Source organism: Argentina silus, assembly GCF_951799395.1.
Source record: "Argentina silus genome assembly, chromosome: 2".
NCBI classification, from domain to species: Eukaryota; Metazoa; Chordata; class Actinopteri; order Argentiniformes; family Argentinidae; genus Argentina; species Argentina silus.
Genome location: NC_139656.1, coordinates 17,391,960 through 17,416,851, shown reverse-complemented (window position 1 = coordinate 17,416,851; position 24,892 = coordinate 17,391,960). Strand labels below are relative to the sequence as shown.

Below are 24,892 nucleotides of genomic sequence, written 5' to 3'. Positions count from 1 at the left end.
ACTCTATCCACCTCTCCTTAACCTCAGTCTTGTTTGCTTCTCTTCTTCACATGATACTAATCTCTTTCTGTCACTCTCTCTCCTTCTCTGTCTCTCTCTCTCTCTTGTTCCACTCGCACAAAGTAAATCCACACACTTCTGACCAAAAGCTTTAAGGGAGGTAAGACTGAATGAGCTAGAGCCTTGTTACTGGCAGATTTAACAGAAATCCAAAAGTCAAGCACATGACCTTGACCCCTATAGCTCCTGTCACTGTGGAGTTCCTATTCTCAGATAAAGTGTTCAAGATATTCAGCCCTCAGAGCTCCTCTGCTGCTTTCCCAAGTTGAACTGCTATGGAAAAGGCTATGACATTAACTCTCCAACATGACCTGCACGATTTCTTTCCATGAAATTAGTTACACTGATGAGAAAACGATAGTAGCGATCTACAGTATTAACCAACGCACCAATCACGCTAAACCCAGGAGCTTCTCTGCATGTGTAGTTTTTAATGACTCATTATTCTATGGAACATGGCAAGCACTAAGGGCGAAAGATGGAAAATGTGTCATTATTTAGTATAGTATATATATTTGGATGTATCCCAGACTTTTGAGCAGAGGTAAGGCAATCAGATTTGTGCATATGGCGCAGAAATGATTAAAAAGTGTAAGAGTATCACTTCACCTCCCGCTGCTTGCTGGGTGACAGAGTCGGTGAGTGTTATATGGAAACACTGCGACTTCTGATCTTTAAATTACCTTCCGAAAAAGAAAGTGACCTTTACATAGAAGTTATATAAAGGTTTAATTTAAGTAGGTTCACCACCGGTCTGATTTATTAACATGAAAACTGAAGTGGAGCATACTTTATTGCCAGCCGTTTAGCAGCAGGACTTCAGGGAAGGAGTATGATTTGAACATTTTCATATTAGGTTTCTCTATGGCTTCCAGTTTCTCTTTCTGACCCAATCCGCCAAACCATAAGTTAGCTATGTATATATGAGCTCCAGTGGTCAAATATGAAATACGCATTGAAATGTAATCATGAGGAATGAGTCATAATGTGTTGGTTCATTTTCACTCTTGGTTGATTTGTTTTCTTTGGCTGATGATATCAGTGCAGCCTCCGCCTCTTTTACCCCTCCTCGTACGTTCCGCCCACGCACCTCCCTCATCCTTCTCACAGTACCGTTTGGGCTCCAGTCAAAGGGTTGCAGGTTTATTTTCTTAAGGAGAGGGAAGTATCCATTGAAAACACAAGCTGTGTTTAGAGGAGGAAGCTGGCTAGACAACAGAGGCTGCTTTATGCTCCCAGACACAATGGTGGGGTGTCACAATGGAGTCCTGCTGAGACAGTGCCACACCATGCAGGATTAAAGAGAATGGGGACTTAAAGACGTGCCGCTGAAAGGAAAAGGGAGGGAATTTTTGTACAGAAATTAGAAAAACTATCTCTCCTCGTCTTTGAATAGACGCTAGAGTGTAGTGTAATGTTTGCTCACCTTTCAATGGCTGTTGGTGTATTATGTATATCCACCTTTACAAAAGATGATCCTTGTATGAGCTGAATGGAAGAAAGGCGCTGAGCAAGTCGTGCAGCCAATGCTAACAATTCCCATACCTATGTCCAAATTGGGTGTATGTCAATTGGGCAGAGAGGCTTGTATATTCACCTGGGCCTTTGCAGCACTCGCTTATGCATCTAAGCTGCCAATTTTGCATAGAAAAGCTGTTTGCATATCAAACAGTTCGATGCTAGCTTCCATCATCTTTCATTGATTTCCAGGAACGTGTTGGTAAATGTGACATGGTAGAGTGCATGTCCTGTTTACCTCTAACTGCCCTTTGTGGGGATATCTTAAGCAATCACAGGGGGCCCTACTGTCTAAGGAGGCTCCCCACTCACCCCACCACACACACACACACACACACACACACACACACACACACAGACACACACCCTCCGATTGGCCCTTCTCTGACAGGGTGCACTGTGGCTGCTAATAAGGGTATTCATCACGCCACCGAGCGCCGTGACAACCGCGCCGACGCCACACAATTGTCCCTCAAATATGAACTTATCATTTAATTACGCTCCGGGGGACTTGATTGCCTTGTCAAGATGCAGGTTAGTTAAGAGGAGAGAGATCTCTCTCAGACCGACCGACCGACCCCCTCGTCATGACAACCTCTCATCTCATCAGCAGATCAGCTGCCGAGACTCGAAGATTCTTCAAATGAGATTTCATTTCATCTCCTCAGATTCTTCCCTATTCCTTTTAATCTGGAGATTTTAACTACATGTCCTTTTAGAAGGTTGGTTTAAGGAATAGTGCAAGACAGGACAGTGTCTCTCCAAGATTGCCTGAAATAATGCTTTAACAGCTGTTTTGTGCCCTGTACTGCAATTGTAGATTAAAACCAGTTTGACTGTCAATGTGTAAGACAATATTAGTTGTCTAAGACACACAGCTCTGAAAGTATGGCAAGGCCTTGTCGCATGTTGAAGTCCCTATCCTTCACATTCTCTGAATTAGTTCAGTGTCTAGTGAACGTAATAAAATCACCCTCCGCATTAGGAAGTATCCTGGCATCTCTTTTTTATTTCCTGTGCAACAGCTAACGGTCCTCCAGGGGAAACGGGGCCCTGCCAATAAAAGTTCCACCCTGGCATGAGCTGAGGTTTCACAAATGAAGACATATGTCACGGAGAGACTCGGCGAAAGGCCTGGAGAACTTTTCAGCTCAGCATATACCCTTTTAACAAAAGGCCCCATAAATTCAACCTTTCCAGAGCGACACAAATGAAATTTGGAGCCTGAAGTTTGGGCCATTTCTTTCCCAGATGATTGGAATGAATATGGGGTAGTTAAAGTTTAATATCCTATTATGTGTGTCTGTTTAACTTGCGTGGCCTGTCAGGGACGCTGCCTCTCCCTGGGCTTTGTCGATATTTTCCGAGGCAGACTGATTGTGGTAACTGTACCAACTCAAGCTGGGTTTTTCATTCGACAGTTTTTCCTCCAGTGTACAATTTGTGGCATATTTGACTCAAGGGTCTGTACCTGTGTAGCTGCCAGGTTATATCATACTGGAAAAATTGTTATTAACGTTAATCCTAAAAAATACTCTATTATAATAATAATAATAATAATAATAATAATAATAATAATAATAATAATAATAATATATACCTTTCAGGTATTAAGCAAGCTCCAAAATGGTATCAGGAGAAAAGAAAAACAAAAGATTCTAAAATAAACAACAACAAACAATGTTAACATGTTTGTTCTCCAGTAAGTAGTCTCTGACAATATAGCCCTGTGAGATTATATTGAGACGTGCTCCGTTTGAGGCAAAGTGACAACCCTACAAAATTACAGCATTTCCTATGGATTCATGGGCGATGTTGTTTCACCCCATACATAAACTGGTAACAAACCCCTGTTTATGGGCTTGGAAATGATAATATGAGATGCCTAGACTGGTATTACTGTAACTCTGTTGTGAATCTTGTATTGCAATAACAAATTAACAATCATGGAAGAAAACATATGGCAAGACTGAGGTCACAGTAAATACTGCCACCCATAAGAAGTATACAGAGAAGTACAAATGAATGCTACATTTTGAGACTCGGAATAATACAAGTGTCAAAAGAGACCAATAATTTAGTTGTATTTAGTCAGGTGTTGGCTGCAACTGTGATAGAACTATGTCTCATATGCTAGCTAGTGCATTAAAGCTAGCATTAAAGACAAAATGAGGCAGCAATGCTTGCTTTACCTGCCCTTCCTTCTCTGGACCAAGACTGTGATAAAGATGATAATGAGCAGAATCTACCGTACCCTTCCAACAGCTGTGACACATCCTCAAATGACAAGCGTGAACATCTAATTGATTGTATTAATTGCTAATTGGATTTGACTCATTCCAAAACCCTGGGTATTTGCAACAAAATACAAATTGCGCATTCATAGCTTCTAGGGGTGAAAAGGTGTCCAGGGTTGGCTTTGTGTCTGTGCTTCTCTGGGATCCAGATACACCTGCAATGCTAAATCATAAGCGCCTCACTAGATACCGCCAGGCTGGAAATGCTTTGTGCTGTTTTTGCAATTCCTCAATATGGATTTATATCTTTTGCTTTGGGAAAGGTTGTAATATTTCACGGCTTACGGCGAGAAGCGCGAGTACAGTACGCACACAGGAATGGGATGGGGGAGGGAGACAAGGTGGAGGGGAGGGTTGAAATACGGTATCAGCATATATTGTAATTTCATTTTGATAAGGCCATGCTTAAAACCAGGGGATGGTTCATCCACAGAAAAGACTTGTGGTTTTATTTTACATATCCCCAGCACGGGGATGCTCCCTGACGATCATTAGTGCAGCCCACAACAGGGGATATCTGCAAATTAGAACAGGTGCAGCGATTTCACTCCCACAATGCACTGGGAGCCTTGATAACATAAACCACTCTGCAGTTACTTCCTGAAATGCAGTTTGTGTGTGTGTGTGTGTGTGTATGTGTGTGTGTGTGTGTTTTATTCTCTGCCTTGTCAGAATTTCCTTTCAAACCCATCTGATCGGGTCGAGTCTCATCACGCTGTCACCCCGGCTCGCTTTTCATTAGGCTGGCGCTCTCCGTTCGCCTAGCCAAGCAGAAGAACTCAAACACATGCGCAAATTAAATCGACATCCAAACTCACTCCGATATACAAAGCAATTTAAATGATATTCATTAGAGCGATGACAAGTCCTGATGAGCCTTTCAGGAGGAGAGCACTCCTTCAGCTTTTTGCCGACTCTGTTTCATGGCCACTGAGGCGTGACGGCCGTCACTGCACCTTCACTTAAAAAAAACGAAGGAAAAATACCCATGATGCAGAGAGAGAGGTTCCTTCCCCATCCCTGCACACCTACCAGTCTCTCTCCCTTTCTATCTCTCTCTCTCTTTTTAAACAGAGACAGCCTCCCCTCCATGGTTTACAAACTGACCCCCATTTAAAAGGTGCATTCCTCACCATTATATCCTCCAGTTTAGTGTATTTTCTATCATGCATTTCTATTTTTTTCGTTATTAAGATTCTATTTATGTCCGTGGCAATTAACTGCTGTCAGCTGTTCTTAATGTATGAAAACGCCAAGATCTCTTCTCTTTTTTTTTCTCTCTTTCTCTCTCTCTCTCTTTCTCATTCGGACATGAGCCAATTAATTTAGGCTTTTCTCTCAGCCCTTAATTAACCCCTTCAGGACTGAAATTACGTCTAATGCTGATGATTGAGGCCAAGACTGAAATTACCCAGCCAAAGCACCCCAGCAATAGTACTGTAACAGTCATCTGTAGGGAAAGATGTCTGATTACCCATGTCCCTTTGTTTGGGATATATGCATACATTAACTCACATAATTCATTAGCATGTTATTGTATGAAAGAAAAAAACACAGGCAGTTATAGCACAACATTTCTGGCATATGTAATGCTTTTTTTCGACATGATTCCAAGCCTCTGTGTCTCCCCAGGATTGTTCTTCCTTTGTTTCCTGAAAGCCTCAGCCTCAGACATTGGGTCTGATGTTGTAATCAATTTGTGCGACCAGACGTGGTCTGGACGTGTGTATTAATTAACGGGCTTGTGGGAGGAAATAATTTAAGCGTGATAATGAGCTTTAAGAGGACCGGTGAGCAGGTGTCATCCCAGGAGCTCAGATAAAGAAGAGTCTCAACGATGGTGAAGCAGGACTAGCCCACCATGTTTAACCCCTAAAGTTACATGCCGTCTCGTGGGACAACCATGATGTCAAAACTGATCACAGAATTCACACAACGTCCAGCTAAATGAATACCTTTCATGTTAGCTTCAATAAATCTCTTAGATCTGACTGTATATGAAAGGGGTATATTTGAATTCTGGATCGCAATATAAAGTAGCTTTATATTTAGATCACAATATAAAGTAGCTTTTTCGAATAAGGAAGCAAAATGTAATTTCTTGTTGCTGCTATCTGAGAATCCTCAGAAATGTGGTGAAATTCTGGAAAACACAAACAATCAGCTGAACATGTTACGTTTTTATCCCACGGTCCAGTTCAAATATATTGATTCAACACAATCAATAATGTCAGATAGTTTCTCCCTGAAGTCAAAACATGCACAATGATGTATATATATCCAAATGTATACACCAAATCGCATTTTACTCATGAATATCCTTTCAATCAATTTGTATTATTTTGATGGGTTAGCTAACAGGATTAAGATCACAATACACCTCAATACGTGTGAAAAGACTCCTCCATTTCTATGTGCGTTATTGCCACAATCGTAATGAAGATCGAGACACCCCCACGACAGATCTTCACTCCAGCTATTAAAAGAAAACATGACTCTTCATATTCAGCGGGGTCATGGATTTGACCTCATAATACCGCTTTTCTATTAGTGCCTTGGGGAGGGAAGGGGAGTGTCTTGTTTGACCCTGTGTACCGGTGTAGCCCTGAACATTCTCCATAGCAAGAGATGGAGATGGACATCACTCCATAGGCCTGGGATAGCTTTAGAGGGAGTCATTTTAAATGGTGCTAAGCATTTTCCCTTATCACCTAGCTTTGGCTGTCTGACCTTTGACCCTGTGAGATATTTCCTCATTGGAGGTCGAGAGGGGACGGCTTCCTCCCATTGGTCAATGGGGGAAGAGAAAGCATAGAAGAGCCAAGCTCACCCTTTGTGATCAGTAGAAATGATAGCCACTTACAGATCCACTTCACTGATAAACTGATTCATCCTCTTTCTTAATAGTGTGCCCCTAAAATGGCGCCACAAACGGTAATGGCCAGCTATGTATTACTTCTGAAATCACAAACAAGGACAGCTGCAGCAGAAAGTGTACAAAACTGCAATCAACAACAACAACCATCAGTCACCCTTTATCTTTCATCCCACTTTTTCACTAGGTATTTACTTGGACAGTATTCATATAGCATTTTGTACCAGGTTGGGCTTCTGTAGTTACCAATTGTGTTGAATGCTTTGAAGAGAGTAATGAATCACATCCATTTTCACTAAAAACGTGTTAAGTACACTGTAAAAAAGTTGTTTCCACTTGAAAAAAATAGTTACCTGGCTGCCTTATACTTTTGATTTGAAGGATCAGGATTCATTTACGAATGCAGCTTGGGTACGGAAAAAGTGATTTTCTAAAATGGAGTGTCCCCCCAGACACTCGGTTTGTATATAAACATGTTGTTACCGCCAGGAGTGTCCTACTCACCGATTTTGGCCTTTCTGTCTCTGGTGGCTGCCTGAATTGTATGCACATGCAGAAACACAACAACTAATATCCAACACTGCAAGTCCATTTTGGGGGGTTATATTATTATTAGGGAGGATGTTAAGTCCACTTACGATCGTTAGTTGTCTTAACTTCATTTAATGTCTATTCAACATCAGTTGTGCTGACTCAATTTGAATCAGATAATGCATTGAATCAACTAAAAACTCATAGTCAAATCAATTGCTCATAAATAGTTCTACCAACACCAATCTGCAGTTTTCTCATGTATTTCATATTAACTTTGGTTGAGATGCCTTTCGATTATTAATGACATGTACTGTATATGTTGAACCCTTTTAGGTTCCTTCTTAAACCCTTTCTCAAAAGGGTTCTAAATGGAACCCAAAAGAACAGCAAAAACAACTTTTTTTCTAGGAGTGAAACTGTAAAAAAAATAATTTAGCATTTCAGTTATCTCAAATTATGTTATAATGCCAACTCAACAAAAAAACAATGACATTCCTGAGATAACATGCATTACGGAGTTCTCTTCGAGTCAACTGCTCAGTGAATGTTGAGAAGTTCACTGAAGTACAAATTTTGCCCAATGAATTTAATCATTTATATTGACTCAACAAGAGTGGGAATCATGATAAGTTATTCCCCCAAAGTATCTGTATGTGGTGTACGTGAAATGTGTACGTCTTTGACACATGTCAATCATCGGGAGCTTACTCCCTGCTTACTAACCCTTACTCAATGTGGATATTTTCTACAGAACATTTCCATCACTGGAGCTTTACAGAGTTATATAAAAAAAAATATCACCCTAACAAAACACATGAACATGAACACAGATGTACAGTAATACAGTTAGGGTGGTTGGAAATTCACCCATTGGTGTGAAGTGTGTGCAAGTCTATAGGTCTGGCCCTCCACCTTACAATTACAAATGCCAATCAAGGCTCTTCACCTTTGAGAGGCTTTGAGGTACTTGCTACAACTGTGGCTGTAAAAATAAGCATTACGTAGCAATCAACAATAAAACATCCACCATCATGGGTAATTGTACTGAAGGTGAAGTCATAAAAGTGATACATTTGGAATTATTTGTATTCATTTGCGTAATATATATTTCATGCACAATTCATAATATGGCCCCTCAGTCGCCCACCCAACCACTTGTCCATCAACCCACCCTTGTCCACCCATCCACCTTTAAACAAACCCACCTGTACACACGCACACACACACACACACGTCCCAAAAAACCCCACAGATTTCCTTTCCATGCATGTATGTTGTATTGTAGATTAAGTCATAAAATGTCCTGTTTACGGGTGGGCAGATCAAGAGATACCAGGGAACTACATCCCATTTACAGTCTGTAAGACATATAGGCATATAGGCTACAGTATGTGAGGTAGCAGACAACTTCACACCTTATTTGATTGGAGCTAAAGCAACAAGAGAGCAAAACAAGTCAAGCACATGATATTGTTTCTATAGGCTAGGTCCAAGGTTAGCATGTGCTGTCATCAGTTCTTGATTAATGTAGATTGGTAACAGGTTTTCTTAAAAACATTTCCCCCTTACACTTACATGCGTCCATGTGTAATAAGGAACCTGTGTTACCCTTGAACACCCAAGCTCAGGTTTATCCACAGGATGGCCTGAGAGCAAATATCAGTGGCCTACAGTTTGAGCTCTGGCACTCCCTCATTGGTCCTTGGGACTTTGAAAACATTGCAGCCTGCATCCATTTGTTGGCCCTGGTGTGTTGAGGTCACGGGGTGAGTGAGAGGGCAGCAAGGCAACGGCAGGCCCATGTTTGTTTAACTAGACAGGAGGACTGTGAGAGACCCCAGCTTGACCCAACAGTGACAATGTAACGGGAGGGCAGTCTTGTTTGAGAGGGCAAGTGATGTGTGAGGAAATACAAGCCTCCAGTCTAATAGGCTTGTGTTGAGGAGGCTGAAAGGGCATGATCAGCTTTATGTTGCACAAGTAGAGTAGTACATGCTGAAATGTTATCATGAAAAGTCAATAGTTGTCCAGTAATGCAAGGACGTGAAAAAACATGTAATTCTACAAAGCAGACAACGCTTAAAACAGTTTTACTCTATTTTGAAACATAAGAAATCATTGTTTCGATTTTGCTGAAATGAGAAGCCGTTTGTACAATGTGGACTATTCCTGTGCATGTCCGTGTTTCATGACTGCATTTACATCACAGCCATTGGAGAGTAGTCTGTGCACCATACAACTAAAGCATAGTGCACAGTGTTCCCACCCTAATCTTGTCCACTTTCAAAAGGCAGATTGGTATGTATGGTCAATACCTTAAGGACAGTAGTCTAAGAGCATTTGAAATGCTCTGTCTCTGGGGTCTCCATTTCAGCATGCTTCAAAAACATGCTGAAATGATGCCGTTAGACAAGCAAATTAAAATGGTTTAAAAGATAAATAAAGCTTTTGTACATAATGAACATTTTCAGCCATGAAAACAGTGATTGCAGTTCTGTGTGGAAAGCATGCCAAAATCACCGACAGTATCATTTGTTCCATTGTCTGTGTTCGCTATTGTGTACATATCTATGTATGCATATACAGTAACTGTGTGTGTGTGTGTGTGTGTGTGTGTGTGTGTGTGTGAGAGTGTGTCTGAGAGCTCTTGCTCTGTCTCAGGCGATCATCAGTGGTGTATACTGCATTGATGCTGCACATCTCTATATGCTCTTTGTCGTTACAGTAAGCTAAATGTCTGTCTCGCTCTGCAGTACCAATGTGCTATTGAAGTGTGTGTGTGTGTGTGTGTGTGTGTGTGTGTGTGTGTGTGTGTGTGTGTGTGCGTGCGTGCGTGCATGCGTGTGTGTGTATAAGGTAGTTTTAGTTGTGAAGAAGGGTAAGCGGTGTTTGTGGCATTTAGAGGAAATTACCCCCGTGCTCCTTGGCCAGAGCAGATAGTTCCCTAAGCCGCATGGCATATTGATTTCTTGTTGTGAGGAGTGCTGTTCAAGCCCCATTTAAGATTTCCATCCCACATGTAGCCCTGAGCACACCACGGCCCCGTAAATTAGGGAAATTGCACATTCATCACATGCGTTATTTTAAGATACTTTGGTAACGTGGCGGCCGGAAGATCTACGGTGGTGCATTACAAACCACCACGCCACTCTCCCTTTTTTCTGTCCTCTTCTCTCTCTCTCTCTATCCCTCTCTCTCTCTCCCTCCGCAGGCTGGGGTAACGGTCAGGTCAGCGGGACACGCCCATGATTTAGACGCATGCCAGTATTTTTCACATTAGTATTTTTTTGTGTTGGAGACAGAGAATTTACAGGTCTCCCTTAAATTAGCATGTCTAATGGGACTGCTTCCAAGGTGAAGGTGTTGTTGGGGAGGTGAGTTATTGTGCATGTAAATAACACAGGTTAAAGAAGTCCGCTCAAGCTCAAAGGCATCTCCAGACAATGTACAACATGAGGTCAACAGTGGAGTGAATAAATCTAGGCCCCAATGTGCAGCGGCTGTTGTGTGTGTGTGTGTGTGTGTGTGTGTGTGTGTGTGTGTGTGTGTGTGATCCATAAGCCTGATAAATCAGCATACTATATAATGTAAAGCATATGCTAATGCACTATGTACATGAGTATAATTACAGTTCGATGCAGTTTCTAGCTGTGAAAATAACTGGAACAAATTAAAAACATATAATAATGACCAAGAGCAGGATGAGAAGTTAGGAAAAAGTTATCCCCAAGTAGAACACCTTATTCCTAACCTACTATACCCAAATATATTCTCAGAAGCATTATTTGCTAGCTGGGAGGGTGAATAGCATTGTATATATATATGTGTGTGTGTTGTGTGTATGTGTGTGTGTGTGTGTGTGTGTGTGTGTGTGTGTGTGTGTGTGTGTGCACTTGCTTGTTGTGGGTTTATTTGTGTTATGCAGTGTGAATCCATTGTGCAGAGAGGATCCATTGAGGGCGTATTACATTACACCTGATAAAGCTATCTGAATCTGCAGTACACCTCGCGACATAAAGGATCAAGTCTTAGCAGCTTAAAGTTGCGGATGGGCTGCGTTGTACGCTCCAGGAGGATGTTGACGTTCACATTGTGTTGGCTACAATGAGGCAGCAATGTGCAGGCACAATGGAACATCTCCAAAACACAAATTAAGATGTTTCTCTCTGATGCTATACACATCATGTCTGAGCCACAAGCATTCTTTTAATCTAAAATGTATATTTACTTGTTCATATGTGAAGACACACACATAGGCCTATTAATCAAAAGCCATTAATGGATGAGAAGAAATATCTCCCTTTTTTAATAGTCCTCCTCATATGACCATTTATAGTTTTGGTATCTTTGGTATTTTATACCGAGCACATCCATATACTGTATATTTAGATATTAATCTGCGGCTGAGGGTTGCAGGGCATACATTCGGAATCCGTCTGAATGTGTGTGTGTACGCGTCTTACGGCTACACATTGTCTCCTGCACACTTGTTTTGAACCTTAATAAGCCTGGCCGACTCCGCGCTCCCAGGATGTGAGAGGGGAGAGAAAATGGCTTTCTTACACTTCAATTTCACGCATATTTTCTTTGCGACTAATGAGAGCCTTAAATACGGCGCCAGACTTCAGGCACGGCTGTGAAGGCTGACATTTTCACACACAGCAGCACCTTGTCACCACGGATGAAGTCCCCTCTACCTGGCTGCTGAAGGGTGTGTGTGTGTGTGCGTGTTGGTCTATAACTGTTTGTGTGGGGGAGTTTGTCTGTAGGGTGGTTTTGATGACAGGACTGACGAGAAACATATTCAGCAGCTTAAAGAAGAAAACAGACCATAAGGAGAGGAGATGAAGTTGAGAAACAACACTGCAACCCATCCTTCTTTTCGTCCCCTATTATATGTGAAAGACTCCTGGTTATCTCTTCTATCTTTGTTTTTCACTGCACAGAGAGAGACACTATCAAACGTAACTGATATTGATAGAATTTATTTTTAATTGTTGATCCATATAGAACAGGACTTCAAAGTCGTGAGCTCATTGTTGCTGCATAGTTGTCATCCTCCATGAAGTCCAAACAAATATGTCTGCAGCCTTTTTTTTTACTTAGTGTACACACAAAATGGAAGTCTGGGCTAATTACAGAGCAAGGAATAAAATGGTGAAAATGAGACAGCTAATGCCAGGGTTTATGCAATTATCTGCTGCATCCAGTCAATGAGATGGAGGGGGAAGGGCATCTTTCAGTTCACATATTTTTGTATTTCTAAAATGTGATGCTTCTCCGCTAGGATATATGCTATGTGATATGTATTTCAAGTTGGGGCTTGAAATACAGAGACTTTTAACACAGTAATTTCTTTCACATGTCCGGTCCTTAGTACATATACCAGAACATTGTGTTTACCCATGTAATATATGGCACAAAGAATCAAATGCCATTCAAATATACACACACACACACACACACACACACACACACACACACACACACACTCTCTCTCTCCCACTCTCTCTTTCTCTCTCTCTCTCTCTCTCTGAGGGCTCCAATGTTAGCCCTTGAGATTGCCCAGAGGCAGTTCCCCTGCAGGCAGAGATTTTTTGAACCACCCTGCAGGGTGGTGTGACTGTTTGCATCTTCTGCAAGGCCCTGCCACTCACTGTAAACTTGTCTGGAACTCATCACCGCCAGACGCTGACACAATCCCAATTTAATGTGCTCATTAGGAAACGCATAGCACAGACATAATTGTGAGCCATGACACACAGTGTTATTGCAAAAAACGGTTTCCTTTTAATGCTGCAGTAGAAAAAAAGGTTATATGAAGTCATATAATGGGTGCTTCATTGTCAACAACAACAACCAAAAAAACACGGCACAGAATGCATAACAGTGTCTGTGCTGTTTACATGCCAATATTTTACACATAAGATTTCCGTACACTGGCAGCTGTCAGTTATTTCAGCAAATGAACTGCCCAAAAATGTAGCAGAACTGTCAATCAAGAGGTTGGGTAACCATGGTTACCTTTCATATCCCAAAAAGATAAAGCTGCAGTGCGGAATTATGGGAGAGTAATTAGACAGAACAAAAAAAGACCAATCAAAAAGGCATTCTACGATATGAAACAACAACCAAGAGTGCTTATAAATAAGAGGTTACATGTGAAATTCTTCATTACTTCATAAAGTAACATCTTTTGTACAACCTTTCATCTTTTAATGTTCAAATAGCGGCACATGTACTGTCTTGTACTAGAGGTTTAACCCTTTGAGCACGAGGTGGAAATAAAAGATTTATGTCATTTTTTTCCTATTATTTTCATATCATTTGATTAAATAATATATTTATAAAACTATTGTGCAAAACAATTTCATTAATGTCTTCATATATTGTGCACCAGTAGATAGTCATACTCCTCTTAAATTAAAAATATAAAAATGATGCATAATTTAGACAGGAATTAGTTTATATGTTTTTATATACATTTTTACACAGACCTGAATTCATAAAGGCCCCTGATTAAACAAAGTAAAAGACTTCAGATTTAAATTTTTGCATCAAATATAATGCATGTTTAGAGACTGAATGTTGGACATGGACAAAGTTACTCTCATTGTGTGTCTTGCAAACCACACAATAGCCTGATCAATTCCGATCTCAAATATTTAGTTTTGATAGGGGTTTCGGATATTAGGTGGAGAAGTGCTTGGCCGTACTCAGAGGGTTAAATTTCAGATGCTGACACCAGCACACAAAGGTCACAATAACAAAAAGAGAGAGCGAGAGGGACAGAGAGGGAAAAAAAGAAAAGTGCACCAGATTTAGTTACCAAATGTTTAACTAAACTGTTTCATTTATGCATGCAGCTTATCACACCTCAGGGATGCCAAAATATAAAGAAACCAAATCCAATTTACACAACTTTCAAATACATACCATTTCATTTTTAAATATTTTTTTAAAACCTTCATATGTTTTATCTCTGATAAAAGCACCTCTTTCTTCAACACTGCACAATTTGAAAAGTACTGCTTTTTCAAAAGGAGAGCATTAAACACAAATAAACAAAAGCTTCTTGGGCCAGAATGAGTCTACCAAAGAGAAAATCAAAAACCATGTGCCGAAACTAAACAGTAGTTGTATGGCATCTTTGTGCAGTTTCATCACTTAATATCTTTAGTCCTTTTTTGAAAGAAATGTCTGTGAAAGGCTTAAGAGAGACAAAGAGAGAGAGAGAGAGAGAGAGAGAGAGAGAGAGAAAGTGAGAGAGAGTGCAGCATGTCCACAGCTAGTGCTACTGTTTCTCTAGCTCACACACATACATAAGGTGGTCCTCTGGGGATTTCCCATGAGTCTTGCTCAGATGGAGCTTGACCGCGTGCTTGCTTGCAAAAGTCCGGTTGCAGAGCTTGCACTGGTACGTGCTGCTGATACCGTCCTCGTCCGGAGAGGGCGACAAGGAGTGGGTGTGGGAGAGGGAATGGGGGTGGTTGGAGAGCAGTTTTTCGGACAGGCCTTTGGTGTGATGTGAGATCTGGCTGACAAGCTGTTCTCCAGACAGTTTGGCCAGGTCTCTAAGCCGGAAGCCCAGGTGAGACTCCAAGTGGCTGACGTAGGTGGACGGGGATCGGATCTGAGAAGCACAGTCGCTGCAGAAGAATACTGGATGGCCTGAGTCCAGATTCTTGAGGAACTTGGTCCCGCCGGTTCTCCTCAGCTGGTACTTGACATTGGCCAACCAGTGGCTGATGGTGGTCATGGAGAGGCCAGTGAACCGTGAGATGTGCATCCTCTCCTGGGGGCTCAGATCTGACATGACGTACTTCCCATCCCCTGTCAGCCGGAGACTGGTGGCAAACTGGGCTTGAAGGATAAGCAGGTGTTGGGGATTCCAGTTGGATTGTCGGCCTTTGCGCTTCTGGGCCGGGGAGATCTCCTCAGACTCCTCTAGGGTGGCCCCATCAATGTCAGATCTTTCCGACAGGCTGGTGGGAGTGGAGGACTTGGAGGCATGACTCTCTGTGAGGTTTCTCAGCATATCTGAGATGTCGGACAGGGCATTTTCACGAAGTGGGGAGTTGGACATGAACGATGCCACAGCGGACGAAGCCTTCGCCATGGTCACTGTCGAGGAGGGAGAGACAGAGGACGGCGTTGACGTGGATGACGAGAGTGCAGCCGATCCCAGAGAGCTACTCTTATCATTCTTGCCTTTGGTCAGATCTATGGGCTGGTCGTTGTTGACGTGGTAGAAGTAGCGGTCCAAGTGCTCGTTATTCTTTTTGGTTTGAGTCGGTGTTGAAGCGGCGACGGCGGCTTTCTCTGCCAGACTGTTGCTCATCTTGAAGAGCATGCTCATGGGGTCCAGGGACGGCAGAGCGGGCTTGGCTGCCTTGCCCAGGTGGACGTTCATCACAGATTGAAGCGCACTTAGAGGGTTGACGAAGGGCTGCTCTGGCGGATGGTCTGTTATGATCGCTGTGCTGCCACAGAGGGCCGAGATAGGGGATTTCACAGCAGAATCTCTTCCGTTCTCAAGTGTCTCCTTCATATTGGTGTCACCATTAGAGTCTTTGTGGTTTCCCCCGCTAATACTCTCTGGGGTTTTAGCACCTCTCCTCTCTTTGGGGGATTCCCCCCTGGCTGAATCCCCAGCCTCACTGCTACAGGGGGAGGGCGTGGTGCGTCTCAGCGGGGACACTCTCACGCTGGGTGTATCCCGCATCTTCTCCTCCACCTTGGCGACTTTCTCCGTCACCTTCTTCACCAATTCCTCCATAGCATGGAAGTTATTTTTGGGGTGAGGCGAGGTCTGGCGGCTGGGCGGGGATATCAGAGGTTGGTTCTTGCCCGGAGACAGGATCTCCCCTCCAGGAAACATGTACTTCAGGGCTGAGCTCTTCCCTGAGTTGCCAAGGGAGAGCTTCATGATGTTTGGTAGCTGGTAGGCGGCATGGATGCTGGGATAGCCCCCCCAGCTGGGAGCCCCATTCTGGGCTTTGTTGATAGCTGAAGTCACTGTGTTCTCCAGGGACTTAAGGATGTCAAACCCTCCCTTAGGGCTCTCCTCCAGATCCTCCTCAGTCAAGTAGGAATACTTTGAGGAGATATCAAATTTCTCCTCTGCCTCATCTTCTCCCGTCTTCTTCTCTTTGCTGCCGTTAGTGGTTTCCTTTGTACATTCCTCCTCCTTCTCCTCCTTCTTTATCTCAACAGCCATGGCAGGGGAGATACTGGATGGAGGAGGTACAGGAGGAGGGGGGGAGAACGCTGTGGCAGCCAGTGGCACTGACTGTACCTTCTCCTCGGTTGCAGAGATGGTGGTGGGGATGGGTGTTGGGGGAGACTCCATGATGGGCTTGCCCTTCTTTATAGCAGAGTTGGTGACTTTGATGAAGTGTCCGGTCACCATCATGTGTGCTGTAAGCTCCTGCAGAGTATCGTGGGAGCTGCCGCACTCCATGCATTTCAGGATCTGGGACTTCCGGGACTCAAACTGCCATGCATAGCTGGCTCCATTTTGGTGGCCGTAGCGGTTGTTAGGCGTGATGTAGGGGTTGGAAGTCTTCTGTAGGTGGTTGTTGGGGTCATTTAGTTTGGGGGTGCCGCCATTGGAGTCTGGGGAACTAGGAAGGTCTAGCTCGATGGGGGCTCTCTTCCGGGCCGAGGAGATGATCTTTGCTGCCACAGGAGTCACTGGCTCCTTCAGAGGCACTTTCTGGTAGTGTTTCGTCTTGATCATGTGGACACTGAGGTCTTGTAGAGACTCAAAGGAGTGGCCACAGTACATGCACTTTAGGACTTTCTGAGCATCTTCTTTCCCCTCCATCTCCAGGAGGGAGCGTTTGCGGGGCTTGGACCAGCGCTTGGTGCCCTCGCTGTCGGTCTCGTGGTTGTCATCGCGGTAGTGGCCAGTCTCATTCATGTGTACCGTCAGCTCCACCAGGGTGTCGTAGGCGCTGCTACAGTCCTTGCAACGGAACTTGCTGGCGCCAGTGAAGATGGAGCCGTAGAGCTTGGTGCTCTGGCGGTAGAGCTGCACGGTGCTGAGGAGGTTGGTCTCTGCAGCCGGGTGAATGAGCCGGTTCTGGTTCTGAGAAACCTGCTGGAGTGTCTTGGCCACGGCCGACTGATGCCAGTCATATCCGTTGCCCCCGCAGCTGCTGCTAGTGCTACTGCTGCTGCTACTGCTGCTGTGGCTGCGTGGCGGCTTCTCAGCAGCGGGCGGCTGAGTGAGGTTGAGGTTCAAGGAGGACCAATAGGAGTTGGTCAGGAAGCTGGTATAGATGGCCTTCATCTGCTCCAGGCTGTCTGGCCCGGTGGTGGCGGCGATGGCGTTCTCATTGGCAGTGGCTGTGGTAGTAGCCATCATGATGGAGGATGATGACAAGGACGCCAGGGGCTCCTTGAGGGACACCTCCTCCTCGTTTTTGATGGAGGCACTCTCAAAGTCTGACATGCGGTCACTGGACTCGCTCAGGTGAGACTCGCTGTCCATTTCGTGGCCGGAGAAGTCGGCCACAGGGGAGTCATGGAAACCAGGCCGGTCTTTGAGGAGGAAGTCCTTGTCCTGGCACATGTGCTTGACCGCCGGCTCCTCCTCGGCGGCAGAGTCATCTCCCTCCAGATCCTCATCTAGCAGGGCAGCCTCCTTCAGATCCTCAGGCACATACGCTGGAGGACAGAGAGAGAGAGAGAGAGAGAGAGAGAGAGGTTTGTTATTACCACAATTGAAGAAGATCTCCAATTCTGCATTCTTGCAATGCCTTGCAAAACAGACATTTCTTCCATTTCACCATTTCACAGAGACAAAGCAATCACAGACATAATGCTTCATATCATAAACTGTTGCTGTAATTCCATTTCAACTTCCCTCTTGCATTTACATTGTTTTCAAATTGGAATAAAGTTGCAGCCCCCAACCACCGCCCCTTTGTTCTTTACTGCAGAGAATGAGAGAAAGACAGAGACAGAGAGGAGGGAGAGGAAAAAAATGTCTCTTCAAACAGAACTTGCCACCTTATTCTTCTCAAGGGGCAACAGCTTGAAATTAAAACTAAATTTGAAATTAATGAAGCACATTCTGGAGGTGGCATTCGTTTCTGAAGTAATAAATTACTTGTATCAACCTCTGAGACAGCAGTTCCTGTCTGTCAATTAATATGTCTTACGCTTCTTCTCCAGCCTCTAATGCATTTCCTAACAGACACACTCACCATTTAAATTAAGCATGCATTTTCACTCATTACACTGCACAAGCTTGCCTCCTCGTAAATAAAAATGAATGTATGTACGTTTCCAATGACAAATCTCGCTGTACAAAACACATTTGCTTCAATTACGAGAGATTAGAAAGTTTAGAGTTATTATTTACAGTTTAGCCTGGAGAGTAGGCTCTCAATTTATATTCAAATCCCTCCTGTTTTAAACAATAAACAATAATGTGGATAACAGTGAGATGGATATATAAAAACCAAAACCTTTTTTTCTACTGTATCTACTCTTCTAATCTTTTATGATGGAGGCTATCTGAAAACAGTGAGCTGTAAAACAGTGGGCTGTAACACAAGCAGAGTGCAAAAAACATTAAGCTAATTCCTAGCATTCCTCATTGTAACTGTGCATCAGTCATTTGGCCAAGGTATGCAAACCTTGGAAGACACTGAAGAGGGTGTGACGGTACACACATTCAAACATAATTAACTATTGTTTAAGGTCATACATATGAATGATTTAAACATTATCACCGTAAGAGACAATACAGTTCTGCCAAAAAATAAGCGTTAACTACCCATTAGTGAAAGTCTCTTTTATATTAATTCCAGAAAAAAAAGAAAGCTACAAAAGTTGAATAAACGGAAAGTATCTACAACTTATGAGTATTCTGAGAGCCTGACAGCCTATTGAAAAGGTAGACTTGCATATGGCAAATATGAGATTGGTTAGCTACAGTACCTACAGAATCTGCCAGCCATGTCGCACAACACGCTTCAGCGGTGTTACTGCAGACTTGTGTCTCTGAGCAGTGGTGAAGGTGTGAGCACTGCATCAGCACATAGACACAGAGAAAGTCTCTGTCATTGTCAGGCCGCTCATTTTGTTGCTTTTGGCAGTGTGACGCGATGCCAGGGGATAAACAGATGCACTAAGACACTAAGCTCTGGGTCGTAGCTCTGCGGTAAAAAAAAACGCTGTGCCTCTAGGCAGTCTCTGTGGTGGATCGAGTGAACAAGGCCCCTTTAGTTTTCAATCTCACAGTCAGAACACATCAATATGGAATCTTATCACATATGATATTTAACATAGTGAATTACTATACAGCAACTGGATTCAGGGTTCATACAGACATGAGCAAGTCAAATTCAAGTACTTTAAGCACTTTAAGCACCTTGTACGAACTCTGTGGAAGGATCATGGAAAAAAAATAGGGCAGGTCCAATGCTACATCCAGTGCATATTTCAATATGATATTACACATATTAGAAACCTGCCATTTTATTAAGATTGAACAAAGCTCAGCTTCAGAAAAACACAACTGAAACACTCACCACAAAAAGGGCTGGATATCTTAATATGTAATTCAATATCACACATAAGTCAACAGCCCACCCTGATCATGCAGTACACACACACACATACACATACAAACACACACACACACACACACACACACACACACGCACACACACATGTGCATGCAGACTGCCATCTGTTCTGAATCAGCCAAAACGACAGCTGTTTAAGAGAACAATGCCTTCGCTCAGGAAGCAGTCAGAACAGCACTCACATCAAGGCCAAACACCGAAGTGAAATCTCCTTCCTCAAAATACAACCTCGACTGAAAGCTGTTATACGTAATTAAACCACTCACTGAGAAAAGAGAGACATAAGGGTGGGAGAAAGCCAATAAATCCAGAGTAAAACCATGATATAATATCAAATATAAATGTAAAGTCAACCTGAATTACTTGGCTGATTGTATGTAATTAAAATGTGTTACTGAAAATACAATGCAAAGCTGAAACAAAAAAATTAGGATATCTCTGTGGCAAACAATTTTGCACTGAGCCTCCTACATCCCTCTCTCTAGTGTGAACAGACCCAATGAAAAACACTAACCTTGACCTGAACTTGGCAAAACAAATACCAACATGGTTTGGGGAGAGAGAGATAGAGAGAGATAGAGAGAGAGAGAGAGAGCGAAGAGAGAGAGAGAGAGAGAGAGAGAGAGAGAGAGAGAGAGAGAGAGAGAGAGAATCCTTGTTTGTGAATGTCTTGTTTGCATATTACATTCATATGGGGGAAAAACACTAGAACATATGCAATACTATTACCTCAACCTAATCTCAATGTTTAGAGAGTATACAGAAAGAAATATGAGAATACATGTGGTAGTAGGAGGGAGGGAGGAAAGGGTTGGGGGGGTGGGGTAGAGAGAGACAGGGCGGACAGAGGAGGAGGAAGGTCTTGGAAAGCCCTCAAAACTGAGCTGGCCACACAGGGAGCATCCCACAGTCCTCTGGACCAGGGCCAGGCCACTGGGCCCCTAAAGTGACCATGGATGTGTGTTCCAATATTGAGTTAGCAGCCCTGGGCCCTCTCTGGCCGCTGGTGCAGGCCAGGCCAAACGCGCCACGCAGGTGCTCTTTTAATTAGAAAACGGGCTGGGGTGGAGAAGGAGGGAGAGAAAGAGTGAAAATAACCTCAGAATTAATTGGCAGCAGAGAAGAAGAGGAGTTTGATCTCATTTTGTGTCGGATATTAAGAGAGCAGACCCATTGAGAGTGCCTCTTTGAAATGGAGGAGGGAAGTGTGCTTTGGGGATGAGGACCAGGGAAGGCTGAGAGATTATTTTACTTGTGAAGATACTATAGCTAATTCATCTGTTTCAAATAGTTGTTCCATATCTAAACAATCCAGGGCTAAACCTATGATGTAGTTCTGTTTCAGCATAATAAAATGATATCATGTTAGGTCTTGGAAAAAGAAAGTATCAAATCACCAATCTGTATATATAATTTTAAATAAAAATCAAATCAAATGCAAATTCTTTGAAAAAGCCTGACACAGACTTGAAATCCCCAGAAGGGGCTATTGACAAACAACTTTTATTTCTATATTTCGATTCTAAACTCCCAAGTGGGAGTGAAATATAAATTATCAACTTATGTTTGATCAACATGACTTGCTGTTATAGCTCAATAGAAAATGTATTTAAACAAGTATTATGAAGAAACATTTCCATAAAAGGAAAATATTGTCTGACTACACTGTAGATGTCAAAGTAAATATAAACTTTGAAAATTCACTCTAGAAAAAAGATGAACAGTCAGGAAACAGTTCATCATCATTACATAATCACTTCACAGGCAAATCATCCACACAGGCAATCTATTACTGTGTGTTTACAGATCTGTTTATGAGTACATCTGTGGAATGCAGGACTCTCTCTGTGTGTCTGTGTGTGTGTGTGTGTGTGTGTGTGTGTGTGTGTGTGTGTGTGTGTGTGTGTGTTATGTATGTGTGTGCATGCGTGTGTGCTTGTGTGTGTGTGTGTGTGTGTGTGTGTGTGTGTGTTGTGGGTGTGTGTGTTTGTGTTTGTCTGTGTGTTAGTCCCCATTCAAATATCTCACGATGCGAGTGAGCGGCTCAGAAAAGCAGCAGAAGTGCAGCGTTCAATGTTCAGACATGATTGTCGGGCATCGCAGGAATAAAATATAAAAACAAACGAGAACCAATCGGAATGGAGGGGCCACTTTCTTCCTGCTTTAGTTGCTATTTAACTTCAGATCCATTCACTCATGTCTCAGGCAAGTTGAACTGCTAACGGTTGCACATTGATGCAGGCCTATAGAATTATCCAAATAAATTGGAAGAGCATACAGTATCTGCAACACTTAGAATTCTGGCCTGCCACGTGGTATCTTTTATAACATTTCAATGAAAGGATTCATGTGAGGAAATGTATACCAATTGTTTTGGTTTGACAGGAAAGACTTGTTGAGTGACAGACAGACAGACATGAAACTAGGAATTATTTGGACTAAATAGATATTATTGGGTGCGTCAGAAATAGAAACAAACTGGCTGATATCGCTGCAGGGCCATAGACACTCAAAACTCTTTCGCTACGGCTGGTATGAACACATTCATTGGTTATAAAAGGAGCAATCTTATTTGCAGTAACGCTCATTAGTATTTCGCAGAGAGTGTGACTTGTGTGTGTGCTCATGCCAGTGTGTGTGTCCTTATACCTGTGTGTGTGTGTGTGTGTGTGTGTGGTCTGTAGTCACATGCCTTCATCAGTTTCACAGATACAATAGTATCTCTGATTTGAAGGACAGTATCAGTCAGACCACGGGATGAATTTCATGGGCTTCTAGATGAGAGAGACTTTGTTAGTTTATCTCTTTCCGAGGGCAGTGCCATGGGAACATTTCCTTGGACAAAAAATGGCAGAGAACATCATGAGAGTCAAATAAAAACATGTTTTGTTTGTCCACTTTGTTTCCATTTTGTGAAAATCAGAAAAGCGTATAAGCTACAGGTTCTATGCATATCTTTAGGTGTGGACATAGAGGTGAGGAGGGAAGGAGGAGGCTGGCTGTAGGTAATGAATCCTACTATAAATAGCATCATGTCGCACATTCATAATGTGAGGTAGCAGGCTCTAATATGGCAGCATCTGCTACTGTATGTGATATCATTAGATGGAAATGGTTTGTAGCCTAAAGCTGACATCCTCCCTGTGTGTGGTAGTGGGGAATATGAGATAATAGCACCATAGCCTATCTTTCCCCTCCCCTCCCCACCCAGCATATCCCGCTCTGATGAGATCCTATACCCTCCCTCTCCACTCGCCTCTACCATGACCTGCGTTAATGAACTTAATTGAATCTGAGATCAATAATGCTTAATTATTGTGATCTGACATGCACAGACAAATTGGTGGGGAGGCAGTGAATGTGTGTGTGTGTGTGTGTGTGTGTGTGTGTGTGTGTGTGTGTGTGTGTGTGTGTGTGTGTGTGTGTGTGTGTGTGTGTGTGTGTGGTACAGTCCTAGCGGGGAGGTGGCTATGGAGGCATAGCTGGCTGAAGCGAGAGATCGTAGAGGCGTGCCATCGATCCTAGAGAGACGCCCCATCGACCCAGACGCCTGACGAATGGAGCACGCTCTCCAAGGCTACACGTAAACGCTCTGAGGGGCTACTTTAACCAGCCTTACCGCCATCTCTGTACAGCCCATGACCACTGGGCCTATTGAGATGGATTAAAAGACCAATGAGTGAGTGAGAGAAAAGAAAGTGAGGGACAGCATGAGAGACAGAGAAAGAAAAATAGAGAGGAAGACAGAGAGAAGGGGGAGAGAAAGAGAAAGAAAAAAGATAGTCAAAGAGAAAGAAATAAATAAATAAAATGGAACAAAGATAACAAAATAACACACAGATAGGCTTAACAATCAAAAGCACCTAAAAAAAACATTTCGTATTCATTGTGCAGGCTGGCCAGGTCGCGTCCAAGCGCTATGATGAGGCGAGCTTACACTATGAGTGAGGGTGTACAGTATTAGGTGGAGATTGAACAAGTTACGTAATGGGAGTCAGGAGCGGTGTCGGGAGAGAGCGCAGTGGAACTGTAAGATTATGCATAAACACCGGTGCGAGCACAGCTAATCGGCTGCTCATGCCACTCAGCTGGAGAGTGGGCTGACAGCGTATTTACACGCCGCACCGCCAGGTTCCAGGTGCCTCTACTTCCTGTCTGGGCCACTGCAGTCGCCTTCGCCAGGGTGCTTCCCCCAACAACATCTTGACACACAGGCACCGAGAGCTGGGCCCTGAAGCCTTCACAAATTAACAAATGAGAGCCTCCACCTTCACCTCCCCCCTCCTAGTGTATACACATCTTAGAGAGGATGGAGGAGAGCCGGGGGGGGGGGGGGGGGGGGGGGGTTGTACAGGTAGCTCCTTCGAAATTCGAGAAACCTAATGTTTTGTGTTGTTCTCTTCAAAGAGAGATGCAGCGCTGTATTGTGCTTGAGCTGCTGACTAAGATGTTTTAGTAATAAAAACAGTGTTCGTTGAAGCATTCCCCCTATGAACAAACACTTAAACACCACCTCACTGACAAGAGCTGGTATTGAATCTGTTTTGTACTTATTTGGACTAGCTAACCGCCAGCAGAATTCCCATCTTTATGACGCTTAACACGACTACAACCACATGTCAAATGTTTGTAGTGAGTCCTTCAACGTTGGACACATGCATTAAGGAGCTGACACAGAGAGCCATGTTTCTCATAATTACACAAGGGCTTAGAATAACATGATTCAGACTAAACACACATCTGAACAGACTTGTCTCTAAAACAAGAGCTCACAGAGGGAAGTTTACAAAGGCAGAAGAGACAAGGCCATTGTTACACAGTTTGGCCTAGATGATGGAGAAGGACCTGTTTTTTAGGGTAAATTATGTGGTATAAGACACTAGCAAACAGTGGAGGAATACATAGAAATCATTAGGGTCAGGGTATGTCAGTCAGTCCACTACTCACAAGTACAACACTCACACACGGAGAAGAGTGAGATAACACCCTGTATTGAACAATAA

The 24,892-nt window shown here is 43.2% G+C and overlaps 1 protein-coding gene across 1 annotated transcript in view; it reads right to left on the bottom strand.

Annotated features, from left to right (window-relative positions):
* Positions 1-14,578: 14,578 nt before the first annotated feature.
* tshz3b (teashirt zinc finger homeobox 3b) overlaps positions 14,579-24,892 on the bottom strand; it is a gene marked incomplete at its 3' end in the record, with an annotated part of 33,098 nt that continues 22,784 nt past the window's right edge. The window contains exon 2 of the mRNA XM_083665156.1: positions 14,579-17,958. Within this exon, the coding sequence (XP_083521282.1) occupies positions 14,579-17,958 (3,380 nt within the window). The remainder of the gene's footprint in view (positions 17,959-24,892) is intronic.